The sequence below is a fragment of the Hyposmocoma kahamanoa genome, unplaced genomic scaffold, assembly GCF_003589595.1.
Source record: "Hyposmocoma kahamanoa isolate Upper Pololo Valley unplaced genomic scaffold, ASM358959v1 220, whole genome shotgun sequence".
Classification (NCBI taxonomy): Eukaryota; Metazoa; Arthropoda; class Insecta; order Lepidoptera; family Cosmopterigidae; genus Hyposmocoma; species Hyposmocoma kahamanoa.
The window spans coordinates 1,046,181-1,067,936 of NW_020653740.1; the positions used below are offsets into that span (position 1 = coordinate 1,046,181).

Below are 21,756 nucleotides of genomic sequence, written 5' to 3' on the forward strand. Positions count from 1 at the left end.
TATTTTCAAACAATCAACTAAATAAATCCTTTAATAATATATATTTAAGTGTGCAAATGTGTTTTTATAAGACCATAATTAAGTTGCTCAACTAAATCCTTTAATAATATATATAGGTATTCTTTCATGTTATTGGAATAAATTCCAAATTATTCAAATTCATTGGAAATTAACTTAACAAAAATATGTATGTAAAACATTTGATACACCTTAAAAATTGCGTAAAACATAAAATTTACTTTAAATGCGTATTTAGTCTCCTATAACTATTTGTTGTAACAACGGGAATGATGTAATAACAGTTGAATGTGACTAATATTCAGTGTTGGAATATTAGACCACTATTATGGAACTGCTTACCAGTTAGAGAATGCGGTTATTTTGAAACATTACGACTATCTACAATGTTATAAGCTACACTGCGTTCATTATACTTCCTTAGTCCGACCTGTTTACATTGAGTACAAAATACAACATTTATAAAGATAATCTTAAAAAAATCTAACTACGTTTTACCTAGGACCACCTAGTTTAAATAAAGCACTAAGTTACGAAGAAATTATTTTTTTAAACAAAAAGTAAATTTTTTGCAAACTGTACAAATATTGCCGAAGGCTGTGAAGTGACCTAGGCCCCGGCCGTAGGTAGGGTTAGTATTAGACCGCCATGTGTCGGTAAGGTATAAAAGCCCTACTCGATAGGTTCAAAGCACACTCGTTCCCTTGTCTTCCTTCATCGCCTCAAGCATATTCCATTATACCCATCAAAATGTACAAACTGGTAAGAATTATTCTTAAACCTTTTATAGAAACATTCTCTTTAAAAGTTAATGTCAGGACGAAAGAAAGTTCGTGCTAACAAAAAACTTGTCGTAAATTGTAATTTTAAAAAGGAGTATTCGGTGAGTGAAATGAACAAAAGTTAATAATACTACAAAACGTACTTTACAATGCCTCTGTGCCCGAACGCTTACCATGCTGGTCTGCGACGCTGAGGTCCCGGGTTCGATTCCTGGGTCAGGAGAAATATTTGTATTGCCTACATTTATTTCTATCGTTAGTTTGGGTGTAATTTATTATTGTCTACGTGTGTGTCTATGGCACCCGCGATACAGGGTGTGCAAAAAAATATTTTGTTAACAATATCTCACACTTGAAGCCATATTCTGTCGTAAAAAATTACTAAATAGAATTGAGAAAAAACGGATTTTAAGTCAAAAATGTACTAAATGAATCTTATTATTTTTATTTAGAAGTATACATAATATTTAACCGTGACCATGGGGCCTGTAAAGGGCCCGAAACTTTGGTTTGTTTCAAAAAACAAATATACGCGATTTAAATTCGGATAAATAGTTTCATTTCCTATATACTGAATGAATCTTATTATTTAGAAATATACATAATATTTAGTTATCAATTTATGAACGAGAATATAAATTTATTGGTTTCATTCAGCAACTTTTTGACCTTCCTGATCGTGTTTTCTCAATTTCACAATTTTGAGTTACGACTGTATTTGGTTTCAAATGTGATTTGTTGAAAATTGCACAAGCAATTTACATAAATCAAAAGTTCCGATTCAATCTTTTTGATTGTTTGATCAATTCGATGAGTAATGCACCACCTTCATAGAAAACTATTCAAAGACTCAAAATCTGAACGATCACTATCACATAGCTACAAAAATTTGGTTATAATACCAAATTAAATTGACCAAATTTAAAAATCATTGCGTAAAGGTTAGGCAAAAAATAAATCTGTTTTCAAGAAGCAATAAATCTGATCTTTCTAAGTATTTTTATATTCCTGTTACTAAATATTCTCACAGTCAGTTTATTTTTATTTGTTCTATTTTTGTGGTTATTTTTACTCACTTAACATTCTCCAAAGGCAATGACCTGCCGAGGTCGAGCGGTCGGTCATGCGGTGCCGTGAGGTATCGGATAATTTACGCTTTTTTATCTATTCAGGATTTATAATGAATAAACCCATGAAATTTTTGAAAATTAAATAAACAATATCCAGTTTATTGAATATCACAATGTTTTACTACCATTATCGGATCATATCGGATTGGATACCGTAATTCAGCCGGATCGAAGGAACTTTCCTTGACGCGTTTGAGCACTGCATTCGATTCGTATTAGTTCTGAATCCGACACTATACAAATCTAGAAAACTCGGACCCACTTCGGATGTCACTAGTGCACTAAGTCCGATTCTAATCCGAGAAAATACGAATATCGCTTGTACACCTAGAGATAAAATGACACTTCGGACACATACGACATTTCGGACCGTCATTTCTCCGATTCGGAACTGATACGAATCGGACGTAGTGGGCAAACTCTCTTAGTGATTTTTGTATTAATAATAATTATTAAATAAATAAATTACATTAAATAAATATTTGACAACATCACATAAGCTGCTCTGATCCCGAATTAAGCAACTAAACACAAACACCCAGATCCGATACAATATAGAAAAGTTTAGTTTTTTGCATTGATCTAGGAGTCGAATCAGAACCTTACGATAACTCAGTTGTCGACCGATTTCTCTTCATTTTTATTCTCAACACCCAAATCGAACGTCAAACTGTCGTATTTGATGCCGAACCAAAATGACGTCACACCCGTATAATTACTCGAACTTCTCGACCGACAAAGACTACAAACGTTATTCAGAACACAATTATCGAATGAAAGTTACCGCGTCCTATTGTTTACAAAGCAAGAATGTAATGTGGAAATCTGTTATTATTTTAAATAAAGTATGGATTTTGTTATTTTTTTTTAATTTATTTTAATGCATTCTTATATTTTAGGCCTTTAAAGTCTTAAAAATGTATATAAAAGGATTTTCATTTTTCTTATAATCTACTTCACCGACTAACTCCGTAAACGCTGTTGGATAACTATATCGTATCCGAATCCGAACCTAACGTTTAACTCGGAATGTTCTGAATACCTCGGAAAGCGCCCTTCGATTCGAGAACAATGCAATCGAACGAAAAGAGTTCTGAATCGGTCCTCGGCGGCGATGATGACACCATGAAAACTGGTATGCAAGCCGCTCGACCACAAAGGTCGCGAAAATCTACCTACTTCTTTAAATGATGAAACAAGACGTTTTTATAACAATTTTGAGACACGAAAGGGCGTAGTCGCGCTCAGCCCACACTTTGCATGCTACCCAAACATTGCTCTGTGTGAATAAGTACAAGACAATAACCTACCAAATAACTTCTCTTCATCTTCAACTTATAAAGGACCTTAACGACCCGCAGTAAATTCTGTCCTAAACTTCTACCACATATATTAATCGTTATAGTTTGATAATTTATTTTCGTTGAACTTTGTTAATTGTAAAGTTACCTTAAGTGCAAGTAAGAAAACTTAAAATAGTTTATATAGAAACATGATTCCTTATAGCGATTTAGATAAATTTTCCAGCGTATCATCGCATCGTCATAGACCTCAGCGGGTCGTGAGTTCAAGTCCCAAGTTCGATAGGACCAATTTAGACGTAAGTTTTTTTGAAATTGTTCAATGCTTCCGCATTGCGAGGAGCGAAAAGAATAAATCGTGAACGGAAAGTGGGTTAATAAAAACAATAATAATCTGGATAAAATTGCAGGAATTCGAAATATGAACTTTTGTGCATTGCGTTCCAGAAACTACAGGCACATGGTACTTGTGCACTTTGTGTGATTTAGTGACGAGTGCAGTGACCCTTAGGTGTTTGTGATTTAAGGATCTGAATGGCACTGCAAATGTTATGGGCGGGCGTGTTGCTAACCACCAAATACACGACTTGTTTGTCCTGTCACTTGATATCATCACAAAAGGAATCAATGACAAAAACAAAGTGCTAGGCATAAAAAACGGTACTATAAAGGAATTTTAGGTTATTAACATGTATAATAACAAAATATAATCATTCCTCAAAAAGCACTATTAATTTCTGTCCTCTGTAGTTATATACTTTAATTCTATGTAGGGCTGTACTACTTCGCGGTCTAACAAAAGGCACCTAATACGTAGCCTGTTTGAATGGGACGATGTCAAGTACTTACTGCAAGATTGTTTAGGACTGGTCGCATTACAAAGCAATCGGCTAGAATGCTCTCGACATGGACCCACGCCGACAAATGCCCAAAAGTGTCCTTTAAGGACAAGCGTAGTATAACATGAGGTACTTGACGAAAAAGAGGTACAGCCGAGAATTAAAGTGAATGTACTCAATTTAGTGATGTACCCATTCTAAGAATAGTAATAGTAAATAATCATTTTCGCTTCGGGTCGCTACGCTTAAATTTTTTATGTAAAAAATATCCTAAACGTATTGTACATAAATTCTATTCGGCTTTGACGAAGCAGAAAATAATAGTTTTAGCACTTATGCTTGTATCGTAAGACGCCCGAGTATTTAAACTAGCTTTTTTTAAATTTGGGTCAAAAAGATGACAAGATATGCAACAGTAGGTTGTACAATAAGTGTATAAAACAAGCCATTTTACCCGAGACGGGGAAAAATGGGTTTTATGAACGAGATATATTCTGTTTTTCACTACGATTGCGAGGAAATCAAACAGCAGTATTCAAATAAATGTTAATTTCTTTCTTTTTCTTTTTTTCTACACGTGTTATTTGGCTCGTGTTTTAATTTTTATGCATTTCTATTTCTTATAACTAATTAGTATTACAATTGCCTACTTTTATTTATTTTGTAATATATCATGGATAAAAAAATAAAGTTCTAGTGTGCGTGGCTGTAAGAGACTTTACTTTATGCACTAGAGCATAAAATCCTATTTTATGCAAGCTACATCGAGCATAAATACGAACTTTAAGAGCATGAGAAGTGAAAAAGATATTTAATCTACGTTCCACGTCATCGCTTTTTCCAATTTTAGGGGTAGCGTATTCCAGAAATTAAAAAACCATTTTTAGTACGGTCTACTCTATCAGGCATAACATTATAGATCTGTGTAACTATCATTTGTCAATATATCTATTATAGCCAGCCCAACTATAGTCAATACTTTAACCACAAAAGTGGAATAGAACGATTAATAGCTTTTTCGCAGTTTTGTTTTAGTTTGCATTGTTTCATTAAAATGAAATCTTTAGCAGTACTATAAGGGTCGTTTGTAAATACATATGTTTAAACATTTTGTTATATTCCCTAACCTTATTAGAATTAGCTTCGGGAGTCTTGTTAAATCACAGAATTTTATTTACTAAATTATTTTATTTATTAAATTTACTCATAGATCTGGAGTCGATGTAATTCTCCTGGTGTACGTTGCATATAGATTAATTCTATATTTTCAGGTCGTATTCACTGCCCTCCTGGCTTGCGCCGCTGCCGCTCCCGGCCTCATCAGCCCATATGCGTCATATGCGTCCCCGTACGCTGCTTCCTACGCTTCTCCCTACGCTTCTCCCTACGCTGCTCCTTACGCCGCGCCCTGGGGCAATGGACTGGTTGGTGCCCCTCTTGTAGGTGCCCCTGTCGTGAAGACCGTCGCCCCTGTAGCCACTTCTTATGCTAACACTGTCAGGGTAAGATTTGTTTGATAACACCTATATGTAGGTTGTAACAAAAAGGTCCTGGGGGCCTATTATGATGAGCTCTTAGTGCAGTCTATTTAGGCCTGTAAGTTGGATTGCCTGTCAAATTCATACTATGACCTCACAAAAACAATTGACTGTCCATGCAGTTTACGTTCCCCATTCGCAATCCGTTCACCTATTCTTTCATAGCAAAATCGTACCATGACGTGCCCTTTGCCATGCAAACGGCGGTCTCATCTGTAAAAATAAGCAATTCAAAAACTAACGTAACTTTTTTTAGATTTTGTTACATTTTTAAGAAATTTCGTTTAAGTTTTATTATATTTTCAGTTTCATAATTATTTGTCATCTTTTTATGCTTTATTGCCAATTGTCAATAAATAAATACTATTAATCTATTGAGCGTTTTTTGAATATTTTAGATCGAGTTCCCAATCTTTAAAGTATTGTTGATAAATTATTGGCATGAATGTTATTGCAATTTTTAAATGGAATTTTTATCATTTTAATAATTTTATTGATCGAAAATCGTAAAATAACTTATATAAATAATGCCAAATTCCACTTTAGTGCAATCAATGAAAATGTACGAATACAAGATACGTTCCAATTATGTTATCAAATTACAAACTCACCTTATTAATTTCAATGATAATGACTAAACATGACATGTAATTTTGTTGTTACAAATTTTAAAATATGATTGAAAGTTGCCGATATTACAAAACTACGTACTAAGTATAATTAATAATAAAATTAGTAACAAAAATATAATTATTCTCATTATAAATACAATCGGTCAATAGTGGTTGAACGCTCCCAGGATAGTACATCTGTCTATTTCTTTCATTTGACTTAGTATGTAGTTCCATCTCCCTCTTGTTAGATGTCAGCTAGCCAGCCAGAAACGATAACAAACGTTTAAAAAGTAAAACTTAACATCCAGGCATGCCATTCCCGTTCAACTTTGTGTAGGTCATGATACGAATTCAGTTTTAGCACGCCATCGCCAAGTGAATTACATGGAACTTGACTGGCTGCTTATAAGCTCATAGTAGGCCCCCTGACCCTTATTTTAAAATTTAAATATCAATTAAGAAAATATCACTAAAATAAAAAATAATAATGAATAAATATTAGATAACATCACATATGTTTCTCTGATCCCAAAGTAAGCAACTAAAGCATTTGTTACGGAACTCGGAAACAACGACATTACCACAAACACGAAAACCCGAATTAATGCATTCAGGCGTTACTTTGCAGAAGTCCATGTTAATAAAAATAGAAGTAAATTAATTTGCTACTCCGCGAACCCAGTGAAGGTTAAATCGTGCTAAATAGCTGCGCTTGTGTTGAATATTTTTTCATGCTGTTAATTATCCCATCCTCTCTCCGCATAAAATTAATAACACAAGCGCAACTACAGTCACAAACCACCACCAAAAATATAACCGACACGTGTTTCGCCTCTCTCTCCTCTCTCTCTCTCCACGAGGCATCCTCAGAGGCTGTTGACTGCTCGACACTCGGCGGAAGAGTCAATTAATTTAATTTAATTTTTATTACCAAGACCTGAGACAATAATACTTCGAAAATTTAGTTTCTACATTGACACAGCCCGGAATCGAACCCGGGAAACGTGTTCAAGCCACTCGGCCACGCAGATCGTCATAATTCTTTAGTAACGGGACAAATGTTGACCGCCTGAACTTGCAACATTTTTCTTGTATGGTATGCAAATAAATTAATTTTCTTTCTTTCTTCTTCTTTCAACATAAATAATCAACTGTCCCATAAATTGGTGATGGTATCAATGATCGATATTTTAGACGTGTGTCTTTAAACTTCAAAATTTTGATTTTTTTTAAATCTAAATTTAAGGAGCCTGTAATGGTAATGTCGCTCCGTAATGCTAATTAATTCATACATCTAACCAAGATTATGATTTTTTTGTTTTCAAACATCAATAGTGATGAGTTTACTTGGCAGATAAGACCCTCAACAAAGATTATGCTGTAATATGTTTCATAAAAAAGCTATTGTAATTATTACTTATTACTATTTAAAAAATCTAAACTAGAATGTCCCTAAGCCTCCATTAATGGACAAATCCACTTATTAACTATTATAATCAGTAATCGACACTCACCAATAATGAACACCCAGTAATTGACACTTACCAATAACAAACGTAAAAATTATGTCCCAATTCTTATTAGATATTAATTTAAAAAGATGTCGAACGGTGGTGCTTGTCGGTTACTGGGGCCACCTTATGAACATTTTGTACAATAAATTAAATTTACGTTTTATGATATCTACAGTCCAAATAATAATCATTTGTGCACAGCACATTTACCATTTATAAATAAAAGGAACAATGCAATAGTGGGTGTAATTGATCAAGTTAAGCTACAATTTTGCGACACTACTGCCTACCAACTACTATCCATATACAATCAAGTTTACAAACTATCAACAAACCGTACTCAATAATTTAGGCTCGTGCCATTTGCAGTCGCATGAAAATAAACATTGTAAGACTATAGAAAATACATGTGTTGTTTTGTCTTTAAATACATAATAATAAATAAAAATAATGTGCCTGACAACCACACCTTTATACGCGGGGTCTCAAACTAGGTTTTCTTAAATAAATAATACAAAAATACAAAAGCTAACATTTTTACTAAAGGTTTTTTGTCATTATAACATTTATTCTATCTATTTAGCATATTTGTTTGTACTTACTGAAGATAGACTTACTTCAAGAGACGTTGTACTGTGAGTATTAGAGCAAAAAAATTAGCCCCTGGTGCATTATCTAGAACAATCAGAATCTTTTTAACTTGAATGGTCCATTTTCCAAATTGGAACCCAACCCGAAACCTTCACATTTAATCCCCACAACGCTAACCGCTGAACCACCAAGGTTGTCAAAATCTAAAAAATATTAAATGACGAGATGAACAAATGGCCCGGTACTATTTTTGTAAATTATTGTTGTGATTAATAAAAAGTTGTAATTAAGGCGGTGATGGACAACAGAGGACTAAATTTGACACTTAAAAAATCGTAATTCGTTTACAAAACTACAATAAACACGTGCAGAGTGACATAAAAATCATTTAAACTCATTGTATACAATATGTCAAGTGCACAAGAGAGAGCTGTTAGTTTTCACTCGATAACTTTATAGCAGACGTGAAAAAGTCAATCACAATTTAGTAAAATGGCTACAATTATTAATCTTGACGAAATTAAATATTTTTTAAAACGTAATATCGACTGTCACCAATAATAACCTTAGATTTTTACTTAATAACTAATACGTATACTCACCACTACTCATAATTGTCTTTCTGTCGGCGAGGCTAGCACATGTATGTACCTTTTATAAATAGTTATATAAAAGGTACTTGTGCTAGGAGACTTGAAAGGAGTGTTGAACCCAGATTATTTTGAACTTGACATAAGTTAAAAAATATAACAACATTTTTTTAATTTATAAAACTCTGTCAATGCAAGCTCAATTAGACTCACCAATTCACCGATCGAATTAAACGGCACCTTTGTTATTTTACAAACTGATTTCTTTGTTCGCTAGCAATAATGCTTCCTTATTTAGAATTATTTACGATATTAACATTGTCGCTTGACTGTACTTTTGCAAATAAAATTACTTGATTTTAACACCAATCAACGTAATGGATAGGATTTGATGATTATAAGAATTTAATGTTTCTGCTGTAATTATTCCTCTACTTGTTTTAGTTTTCGTAAAAGCGATAAAAGTTTACATTTCTATGACAAGAACAAATACCACTAGCACAAAAAAAAAACAATTTACGGTTTGCATAAAAGGATCAAAATAAATTGCGCCTAAGACAATCAGTCTTCGTTATTCCTTTCGTTAATTATACAACAACCAAAAATATTTCTGAATATTTTCGGCACAAACTGGGTTTAAAAAGTTAAAAATATTCAGACGCAAGGGAGATCTCTTTGTATCACAAATCTTTATTGCTAAATACTTTTTTAGATCTTGAAGGTTGTCTTTGTGTTTTAATAGTATTGAACAAAAGCCAAGTGGCATCTGATCAAATGTCAAAGTATGTTTACTCAAAGTATGTCCAAGTTCAGAGTGAATGTCCTCATATAAAGCTTACCTCATATCAAATTTAAGATTTACTTACATGGCATGGCCTACGGTAACTTGAATAATGTATTAGATGGAGTTAAAGAATGTACAAAGCAATCTTATAATTTATTGTTAAATGTTTCTTTTTTAGATTGCGTCCCCTGCCGTTGTTGCTGCTCATGCTCCAGTGCTGGCTGCTCCCACTATCGCTCATGCGTGGTAAGGTGTTAGATGCCCTTAAGATCCAACGGCTCCCAACATCAAGGTTCCAGACCTCTCCGATAAGTGCAACAGTCAATTTACTATTTATTTTATAGTATTAAGGAATTCGAAACTATAGATTGGAGCAAAAATCCAACTCGCTCGAGCTGGAATGTTGTTAGTTTGGTATAAAATGAATAAATAAATTTAATTTTTTTTTTGTGTATTTTTTAAAGCTCAACTTGTTGAAATGTTTAGGTAAGTAGGCACTAAACTTCATATAAGGAAAGGACGGACAAAACGAGCTAATCAATAGCTATCAATGTGCCTCTATAAAATTAACTTCGCATATTTATGCAAAACGATACAAGTACTTTAAAACTTGTATAACCACTAGTTTGGGCATGTATTTACTAAATATAAACTTCCGCCTAAACCCTATATATTATCGTTTAATAGCTAAATCCTAAATTATATATATATATATATAAAAGGTACTTGTAATTATATATATAGGTATATATATATATATATATATATATTTCACAAGGAAACGATTGACGAAAAATTATGGGCTATATGTACTACCGAGCGTGTAGAAGATTTAACGCCATAGTAACCCAGGCAACTCACCTAGTATATGACTTTACGAATTACATGCTGTCGCAAGTACCAGGACAGCATGAACTCAGAGAGACAACAACGGATGGATTACAATTAATAGAAGCAAGACCGAAGCCTCAGGTTCCAACTAATTTATTATGTTATATGCTAATTGACGTCAAGTAACATTTCAACTTTTCATTTATGCATTGTAAACGTCAGTCACCGTAAATCATATAATAGGATCTGTTAACTGTGATCAATTAAGCACAGTTATAATTATAACTTAAAGAGAAATAATGACAAATTTACAGAACTGTACCGACTATTCAATCTATGGAATTGGTGTGCTTTTAAAATGGTTTGGGTCGTTGTTAACAATCCTGGCCAAATACTGTTGCAGTAAATTCATATCTTCGTTTTGTGAACCATTTTCGAATAAAGTCTCGTCACGGTGTTTTTTTAAAGCAAGGCAAAGCGAGCAATACCTATATTTAAAGGCAGGATGAAAAACCACAGAAATTTATTGTTCAAACATCTACTCTAAAAAGTAATAATGGTATTGATTTTGAAGTTTCGATAAAAGAAATTATACAAACAGGCATATTATATAATCTTTTTTTTATCTAAACAAGGCGGTTTTATTTATCAGTCGAGCTCTGTTAAAATGAGAGTTGGTGTTCCATATAAGCCGACACCATGAGCGTCAGATTCGATTCCGCATACTTCATATGTAGATACAAAACCTGTCGCGGTACACATATAACAAGACCTGTTAACGTAGTGTGCTAAGTTCCATTTTAGTGTGACAAAACGTAATTTAACATCGTTGCGTAGGTCGATGTATGGCCTTTTTTTGCAACAGTGCTCTCCATGGTTGTCCAATGACTTTGTAGAATTTAGTAGAATGTTTTAAGATATTGTGTACGTTTTTAGAGCTCTGGGCTGTATTTATGTCGACACCAGCAATTAACATTAGGCTAACTTAAAAATTGTAACTTTTCGCCAGAATATATTTGAAATATCAATGATTTTTCTACCACAGTTAATTCTTCTTCGTAGATTATAGATTACATAGTTTGTGATTATCATTTTCGTATTATTTTCTTAATTTAGGATTTAATTTAAATTAGCGAAGTAATTTGAGATTGAAAATGAAAATCTTCTCAATTCGGGTTAGCGTTAAGTTAATTGCTGGTGTCGATGTGTTACTCAATGAAAAAATCTTATAAGTACACACAACTAAATGTGCAATTAAAAACGTATAAATGAAGTTGTAGCAGCTCTATAAAAAGCTTCAGACGGCCTACGCCCATCTGTCCACCTATCATAGCGGAATGAAAGTGAACTCAAGGTCACTAGGCAGCGAGACCTTAACATTTGGTTTATCGAGCACTGCAAAAAGTAACAAAAACTATAATCTGCTTTAATGACGGCTACAGCACGCCGTAGTAATATATGATACTAGTTATACAAGCACTTTGACATTTTCACAACAAGACTTTTAATTTGTTTCCGTTTACGTGCCAGTGATATGAAGTATGTGTTGGATATTAAAACACAATGTTTTGTATTCCCAACATGATCTAATACATGTATGTATGTCAGAAGTAGACAAATGGAAATAAAAGAGACTTTGAGCGCAAGGTATGCATGTACTGAGAGTGCGTCGTGCCTCTAGTTTTCGTAAAAAAAAAACAAATACACAAAAAATTGTTCAACAGATGAACATCAAATATGTAGAGCTCCTTCTGAAAGAGTCCGTCCAGGGAAGTACTACCACCTTACCTATTTCTACCGCCAAGCAGTAATGTGAGCATTATGACATTTCGATTTCGTTTTTTCGCAAGGGGCATGTCAACTTGTGTCTTAAGGTGACGGGCCATGTGGCAGTGCCCCTCTGAACTTTGTGATTTAAAGCTCTAGTGCCAACTACAGCTGTTATGAACAAGCATGTCACTTACGACCAGGCTCACGAACAAGTGTTCGTGCCGTCACTTGGTATCGTAAAAAAAAACAGTGCTAAGTAAAGAGACCGTATAGTCTCTGCCACAGAGGTTCGCCCAACTAGAGCTGTCTAGTAGATTCTGTGTTAATCGAATTGCTAATCGCCTTAATACACATTTGCAAAAATATACGCAAAAAAAAATTATTACTAATTTCGTACTTTAACTTTAAAACTGAATAACTAATGTAATTTTTTTTGTAATAAGGCTCTTTTAAAGTTCAGTAAAAAATATTAGTATTACGGGAAACATCGTCCATCATAATCCAACCGAAATAAATATTATCTGATATACATTATTGTTGAAAATACTATACTAAAATCTGTTTGCTCTGTTCTAAAATTCTGATACTGATGAGACATGTGGCGCCGAGAGAGGTGATCGTGTATATACGTAATTTTCGCACCCAAGTGAATCATGTTCTCGTTGAACTTGACTTTAAAGACGTTTACCGGGCGTAGTATAAATACATACGCAGTGTAAAAGAAAGCATCAGTTATCGCTCGTCCGTCCGTTCTCAACTAACACAGACCACGATGAATTCGCTGGTGGTGTTGCTATCTGTGGTGGCGTTGGCCACAGCCTCTCCTTCTGGTGGCTTTGTAGCCCCTGTGATCGCCAGGTTCGCTGAGCCAGCATTCGTTGCGGCGCCAGCAGCTATTGCTACCTCAGCCGCTGTATCGCAGCAGTCCCGCATCGACATCAAGGCGTCCCCAGCTGTGGTTAACACCTATGCTGCCGCTCCCGTCGCCTACGCAGCTCCCGTAGCATATAGTGCACCCGCCGTTGTCAAAACCGCAGTCGTCGCTGCCCCTGCTGCCGTCGCTGTCCCTGCTGCGACCTCATACCAATCTCGTGTGGACATTAAGTCAGCTCCATCTGTGGTTAGCACCTATGCCGCCCCCGCTCCTGTAGTCTATGCGGCTCCCGTAGCCTACAGCGCGCCAGCTGTTATCAAAACCGCAAGCATTGCTGCTCCTGCCGCTACATCATACCAATCTCGTGTGGATATCAAGTCTTCTCCAGCTGTAGTTAGTGAGTATGCCGCCGCCGCTCCCGTCGCCTACGCAGCTCCGACTATTGTCAAGACTGCCGCCGTAGCTGCTCCTGTGGCTTATGCCGCTCCAGCTGTCGTCAAAACCGCTGCCATCGCTGCTCCAGCTGCGGTCTCTCACCAGTCTCGTGTGGACGTCAAATCCTCGCCTGCTGTAGTCAGCACTACTTACACCGCTGCTGCTCCTGTTGCCTATGCGGCACCTGTGGCGTACAGCGCCTCCTACGCGGCCCCTGCCTTAGTGAAAGCTACCGCTTTCTCTGCACCTGCGATTGCTGCCGCCCCGTTTGTTGCCGCGCCTGCTGTGCCCCTGGATACTCCTGAGGTGCTCGCTGCTCGTGCTGCCCACTTCGAAGCTAAGGCTGCGATCACTGGCGCTCACATCATCCACAAGCGTTCTGCTGTACTGGCTGCTGCTCCCGTGTACTCAACATATGCTGCTGCCCCAATAATTTCTACATACGCGGCCCCACTGGCTTACCACGCGCCCCTCACCTACTCATCTCCTTTCTACACCCGAAGCGCCCTTAGCTTGCACCCCTGGTGAACACCACCACGGATATGAGACGTGTTACTTCTCCGGTAGAACTGACGAGTGGTAACTTAGATGACACCTGTAAATAATAAAATGAAAAACCACAAAATGTTATGATTTTTTTTTACTTTATATACATTAACAAAATTTAATATTAAGCTTAGGCTACAAAAAAAAAATGTAATTGGATTTCAGCGTCAGGTCGCCCAAATAGCTGGCAGCATTTTTCGTGAAAATAGCTAGGCTAATAAGTTGAGTCTAATAGCTTTGAGTCATTAATTTTTTTTTAAATTTTTAGCTCCCAAAACAACTAATAGCTAATTAAATCTATGAAAGAACAATACATTTTTGAGATATCTACCACTTCATCCAGATCCAGTTTTTCCTCTGATGAAAAATCCCAAACAGACATAAAGCTGCAATACTAATGAATATGTTTTAATTTATTCTAATTTTCATTAGTAATTAATAATAAATTTAATTTAATAAAAATTCATGTTGTTAAAATAAGACAAAATATTTATTAAAACTTTACCATCTCAGTGACCATAAGAATTGTAAAGGGCCCAAAATATTGGTTTGTTTGAAAAAACAAACATACGCAATTTAGTACCGAAAAAATAGTTTTATTTCCTATATAGTCATAAAGTAGGAAATGAGTACACAAGTTTATCTTGTTAAACAGTATGACTTTTGGTCACATTCTTTAGATAATTAAGTGATCGCGTTGCGATGTTGACTGGTAACACAATAATTTTAAATATAAGTATCATAGAATAGAAACTAATAAAAATAAAAATGTCTCTGCCTATGTCGTCGACGTCAAAGCAGTATTTTTTATATTTATTTATATATTCCTCATAGTAACTGCACTGTTTCACAAGAATCTGAATTAGTACCTACCATTCTCATCGAGCGCAGCAAGCGAAGCTTTCCTTTCAAAATAGACAAATCTGCGAAAAGAATTAGGGAGTCACTACACTTGTCGACACGAAATCACATTAAGCCGGTCAGAAAAATCTTTATGTCCATGTAATAAGAGCGAAAATGACGTGCGTTGCACGTCGGCGAACGAGCGGAAGCGAAAGGCACAACGTCTTTTTTTCAACGCTCTTATTGCATAGACAAAGGTTTTCTGACCCCTCAAGGCGATTCCGTGTGAATAAATCTAGTGAGTCCTATGGGACTCACACAGCCGTTCCTCAACAGATAAGCGTGAAATTTAAAATTAGCATAAAAATACACAGGTAGTTTTCAGATAACCTCCAAAAATGAGTCCCTTTCGATAACTTTTATGTTATTACATGAATGCTAAGCATTATTTATTTAATATGATTACTTGCTTGCTTAGTCTGTGTTACACATAAAAAACCTACTTTACTACGTCACAGTAATAAATAACAATTAAAAAAGTGAGCAATTTCTCATTCATGGGAGCCGGTTCCACGTCGCCCTAATTTTAAGAAAAGAAGAAGAAAAAAATAAACACTCGTGGAAATCGCAATATTTCCCATCGAGGATAAACTATAATAACTTACACGACGAATACATACCGTAACTTTGTAATTTATTATAAACAAACATGTTTTCTTGGGGATACAAAATGTGTTTCAATTTTTCTTATCATTACTGACGATTCAACTAAAAGCCTCCTAATAACAAAAGTTCATACCGCATCACCTTCACCTTTCGCACAGGTGAGAAGGGGCTCCTGTTGGATTGTAGTATACATAGTGAAGTAACCTGCACATCTCCGTTTTAGCAAAAAATCGACTTAAATACCAATTTCAACGCTAGGGACTAAATCGTTCTCATTCATGTACCTAAAGCAATCTGTCTAACTAAGTATTAAGTAACAGTTTTATAAACTTTATTTTACATCAATTAGACAAAGGGAACTTTAAAATCCATGCACTTTTATAACGGTCCAGCATATTTTACACACGTGACAATTAGAAATTTATCCAAATATGACGATGATGATGGTGGTGATGATGATGATGATGATGATGATGATGATGATGATTGTAATGATGATGACGATGATTGTGATGATGGTGTGAATGATAATGATGCTGATAATAATGGTGATCATGATGATAATGTTCATGGTGGTGATGATGATATATTAATGTATAACAAAGTTTATATGACATTAACAAAATACTTATTTAGTTTTATTTATTAATTACATATAGATAGATAGATGGTCTTACACGGATGAGAAGGATTTTGATACAAGAATTTATTTTAAAATATTTGTTACATGTTAAATGTTGTTAAATGTTTTTTGTGAACGACAAAATGTGTGTTGTAATAATAATTTCCCATTACTGTTTCTCGTTTAAGTTTAAGAGAAAGACGTTTCTCATTTATGTTTATGAGAAAATCATTCGTGTTACTGCAATCTCATTCGTATGACCTAAAATATCGTTTTTTGTTGTATTTAACATAAATATGTCTGTGATTTTATAATTATTGACATTGCTTAACTTATTTGTCAGTTTAAGACCTTAAAACCAAAAGAAAAAAGGGTTTTACAAAAATCACTCAAAAAGTGCCATTGAAATTTTAACTGCCTCCGTGGCCGAACGGTTACCATGCCGGACTGCCACGCAGAGGTCCCAGGTTCGATTCCCGGGCCGGGAGAAATGTTTGTATGGCTTACATTTATTTCTCTCGTGAGTTTGGGTGTAATTTGTGGTTGTCTATGTGTGTGTCCATGGCACCCGCGACACAGGGTTTCCCTAGTGCGGGGCTATGTTGAGTGTGTGCGTTATTTATTTATTTATTTATTATTTATTAAATTTGCAAAGTGAAATTCACCCCCACTACAAATTCACCCACAATTCCTCACCTTACAGTGAAAATCTCGCACACACGTTTTCACATAGTTCGTTTTTACTGATTTTTGTTGATTGCTCAAATGTGTTATTAAAGTAATATATCTGAATATATGACAGTAATATATCTAATGTATCTGAAAGAGGTATAATTTAACTAATTAAAATGCTAACTGCAAACATTATTGTGTTTACTACATTTTACACCACGTTTTTATTTTCGTCCTGAAAAGTTACATAGAAATCACATATGAGGTTTTCACTCTAAAATGACAAATTCCACATTACGGAGAATGTTACAGATAGTTCTCGAAATTTCGTTTAATTTTCGAAATATGGTATTTACCAATTACCTACCTACTTTTGAAACAAATAACACCATGTAACATGATTATTGTTTCTTGGTTATCAATATTATTTTCTAATTGGTTGTAACATAAAAACATTAAAAAAAATATTTCCCTGCAAAATCTTTGCTTTTGCGATCAGGACAACGAAAAGTTGAAATATGCGTGCCATTAAGGAAATGTACATACACACGTACGTATAGTAAGTTTCCGAGTTCCTCCTATTATAGAGAAAAAAAGGGAACATTATATTTCAAATCAATAGTATATTTCAAGCAAAATTCTAAAAAATTATGACAAAGAACTCAGAAATGTGTAGCTTTGCGAAAGTATGTAGATATGTAAATAGGCAGCTATGCAAGTACCACTGTGGCACTCACACAATCAACTTCCAAGTATATAATTGTTACTACATACTTGCTGCTCAATTAAACAGGAAGCAATACTGTCAAACCAGAAACAGATTTTTAATTAATTCATTAGAGCAGCATCATATCTGTGCCAAATGTTTCTATATTCTATGTCAAACAGTTTCGATAAAATATGACTTAACAAACAAACACCACCATGAATCCATCGAAGTTTTCAAATTACAAAACAAAGAATTGTGATTAAAGCAGTCCGCGAAAAACAATTCTCCGAATCAAAAGATTCCTAGTTCAAAAAAACTTACTCAGAGCACTGCATTTGAAAGTTAAAAAAAAGAATTACGGATGGCAATTATTATTTATATGGTTTTCTGTTATTATTTTTAGTTACTGTTTATAATATCCGACCCAAAAATAGCTGCAAACCAATTTTTATAAAAGAACATACACTTACACTTCCTTGTATATATTTAATGGAAACGATAAATTTTGTAACGAAAAATATTAATAATTTCGAATTTGTTAAAAGTGATCGCCGATATACAAACTTAGCCTTACCAACACCCTTATCAAAATGTATCAAAATAGCCCACATTGAAGAGCAGTAAAAATCTATAACAAATTACCTGACACACGAAAAACAATAGAGAGACATTCCACATTTTGTAATAAACTCAAACTATTACTAAATCAGAAATGCTATTACTCAGTTAATGAATATTTTGAAGATGACTCTCTTAAATAATATTGCTTCCCTTATGTAACTATTAATTTGCATTCAAATGGTATTATTAATTTTAAGTTTCGCTTAAAGGTTTATCATTTGTTATACCTTACTGGGTGCACGTAACATTTTAAAAGTAACGTGTCTACCAAACTAATGAATAAATAAATAACTAAAATATAATTAAATAAAACGTAACGGTTTTTTACCTTTAATTCGACTTAGGTATGGTAAAGTTTAAATGTACGTATGTATTTTAATGTAATTATATGCCAGACCAGCACACCCATTACCTGGTCTCAAACTAAAACATTCCTTGAACTACAAGTACCGGAGCAACGGAATTCACTCTGCAGCACTACCCGGAACACCAGAAACAATTTAGAAAAGTTCATTTCTCAATTGGTCCTGGCAGGAATCGAACTCAGGACCTTCCATGCACATCCACGCATCCAGCGCCCATAGTAGAAACCGTTGTGACACCGAGATCGTCATTTATTGTATTGAAAACGTCATTGATAAAAATTCTAAAGCCAATGTACAATAATACTTATTAACAAGACAAATGTTATTTGCGTAACAACAATTTACTGTATATAGGTGCCTGGTACATGGCACAAGTTTTAAGTAAACTTAATATAATTATTTTAAATATACAGTATCTAAAATAGGTAGCCAAGCATTGTTTGAACATAATAATATTACATATTTCTAATTAACTACTTACTTTAGTATAATATAATATTATTACTCATATACTGTGATATTATACTTACGCCGAAAATGACAACCATTTCGATATTTTAAATTTTAACACGAACAACTAAAAAATTTTCTTCTTTAGTTTATAATGTGATGGATGATAAAAGAATCAATCAATACTATCTTTTTAAAATCAATCACAAAATAGTCATATGCACACCTTGAGTTTCAGATAGATGTGTTTGTATTTGTCAAACAATAAATAAAGGCGGAAGCTTCCGCATCTCGAAAAAAAATATATTTGCCTACTACATTGTAATTAATGAAACGGTTAGATCTTGTTCAGAATAGTTGTTTGAAGGTAATGGCGTGGCATTTTTTGTATAACATGAACAAGATTAGGCGAATGGTATAAAAGCATCCAGCATTTATAGTCGCACATCAATCGATCCGAGCTCATCGATCAGACAACTCAACACAGACCACAATGTACAAGCTGGTGGTGTTATTCTCCGTTTTGGCGTTGGCGGCGGCTAAGCCCAGTATAGTGGCTCCGCTAGCGTACAGCACTGTACCAGCCGTCAGCTCAGTGTCCCAGTACAGCAGCAGCGTGGTCCATGGTTCCCCTGTGGTGGCTGCTGCTCCTGCCGTCTACAGCGCCGCCGTAGCACCTGTAGCATACAGCGCACCCGTGGTCGCCCCTGCTGTGTACCCTGCGGTGGCCACACTAGCTCAGGCCCCTCACTCCCCAGCGGTCGTCCTGGACCCCGTCAATGGCGTGCCCCTCGATACCCCTGAGGTGGTCGCCGCCCGCGCCGCTCACTTCCAAGCCAAGGCATTGTCCGCGCACCATCTCCGCAAGCGCTCCGTCGTCGCTCCTGTGGCCTACAGTTCAGTCGTTTCCCCTGTCGCCTACTCCGCTCCCGTAGTCTCTGCTTACTCCACTCCTTATGTATCATCTCCTGTAGTCTCTGCCTACTCCAGCCCGGTGGTATCCGCATACTCCGCCCCGGTCGTTTCTTCTCCCCTCGCTTACTCAGCTGTAGTCCCTAGGGCTCTTAGTGTTCATCCTTGGTAATTAAACGAGTTTCGTCATTGAATGAAATATTAGTCTGATCAACGAAATGAAATGTTTAAAATTGTATTACACTGCCAAATAAAGGAATTTTATATACTGTGATTGTTGTTTCTTCTATTTCTTCCTATTATTTCAATTTTAAGTTTTATGTTCTGAAAGTAATATACTAATAATAAAGCGAAGTACATATTGTATTGGTAATTGCGAAATAATTTAAAGAATTGTTTTCCATGTAAATCATATAGCTCGAATATATAAGTTTATTTATATTGATGTTATCTTAACTTTCACAGAATTCGTTACCAAACAGTTATTGGATGAATTAGTAATATATAATTTGGATTATCATTGAAGTAATGAAAATAACAAAAATGTAAATTCTTCGAATTTATTTGCATCCAAAAACTATATTAAATGTACAACATTTTACGACAATATCATATATCAAAATATACAATATCAAAGGTACACTGCAACATTATCTAATCAAGACTCGGTACAAGTTTAATAAGAGCCGTGAGTTAAATGAGGATAGAGACCACCGTAGTATCCCAGTCCATAAAGACCAGCTCCGTACAATGGTGACACCAAAGGTTTATGGAGCAAAGGTGCGTGGACTAATGGCGTGACTACAGGCTTAACCACAGGCAAGACAGGAGCGGCTACGACAGCAGGCGATGTATGAACATCCAGGCGAGACTGGTGAGAAACAGCAACTGGAGCAACATGAGCGATGGGCGCCACATGAGTATACGGAGCCAACGGAGCCCCGTAGTGTGGAGACCGCTTCAGGATGTGATGCACCAAAGGCTTGGCTAAAAGTCCATGTCCGTACAAGCCGTGAGCAGCATAACCATGATGAAGAGGATATGATACTACCAATGGAGTAGTATGTAGCGACTGCACTGCCGGCACTACTGGCGCATAAGGCACCGCGTGGCTATGGCACAGTGCGAGACAGGCAAGTAGCACCACAGCATGGAACATGTTGATTTGTTCTGAATTTTAATCGAGCTTTGCAAGGTGCACCGAATAAGACTGACTGACGCCTTCTACCCCGCTCGACACCTTCTTATACTATGAATTGTGATTCAAAGTGACAGGATCAAATAAAGATACCAATAATAGATTCGACACGCTATATTGATCACCGTGATTGTGTTGACAAAAAATCGGAATTCAACGTTCAACCCAGTTTTTGCGTTCAACCTGAAAATAAACGCACACTATTAAAAATAAGTAACAATAATAGAGAACAAAATGGAAGTATTTTTTATGTCAAACGCAACAGAGTTGTTTAACGCGCGATTACAAAAATCATTATTAAATTCTTAAAATACTCAATCTATTTTGTTTATTAAATATAATTTCTCGATAAGAATCTCAATAAACAACCGTTACGTACAACATCGCAATGCGGTTACGTAAGCAAAGCCAAGTGCATTGAACATGATAAATGCGTGACGTCTGTATAATGCATCGCATCTCTAAATCCGGCCAGTGCCCCGCGGTGCTTGTGTAGTGACGCAACGACCGTCATAGCGGCCGAGAACTTGACCCGGCGAGC

General features: G+C 35.5%; 3 protein-coding genes across 3 annotated transcripts; 2 read left to right on the forward strand and 1 right to left on the reverse strand.

The window, feature by feature from the left end:
* The first annotated feature begins 631 nt into the window (after positions 1-631).
* On the forward strand, positions 632-14,236 carry LOC113228043 (ice-structuring glycoprotein-like). Its single transcript, XM_026461183.1, has 4 exons — positions 632-780; positions 5,342-5,572; positions 9,880-9,947; positions 13,017-14,236. Exons 1-4 carry the CDS (start codon positions 769-771, stop codon positions 14,137-14,139), a joined length of 1,434 nt encoding a protein of 477 aa, XP_026316968.1. The 5' UTR covers positions 632-768; the 3' UTR covers positions 14,140-14,236.
* A 5,332-nt stretch (positions 14,237-19,568) lies between these two features.
* LOC113227880 (calphotin-like) lies at positions 19,569-20,285 on the forward strand. Its single transcript, XM_026460958.1, has one exon. It carries the CDS (start codon positions 19,599-19,601, stop codon positions 20,187-20,189), a length of 591 nt encoding a protein of 196 aa, XP_026316743.1. The 5' UTR covers positions 19,569-19,598; the 3' UTR covers positions 20,190-20,285.
* A 289-nt stretch (positions 20,286-20,574) lies between these two features.
* LOC113227881 (cuticle protein 63-like) lies at positions 20,575-21,211 on the reverse strand. The gene has a single exon (XM_026460959.1). The coding sequence runs from the start codon at positions 21,174-21,176 to the stop codon at positions 20,694-20,696; it is 483 nt and encodes a 160-aa protein (XP_026316744.1). The 5' UTR covers positions 21,177-21,211; the 3' UTR covers positions 20,575-20,693.
* Between the last annotated feature and the right edge of the window lie 545 nt (positions 21,212-21,756).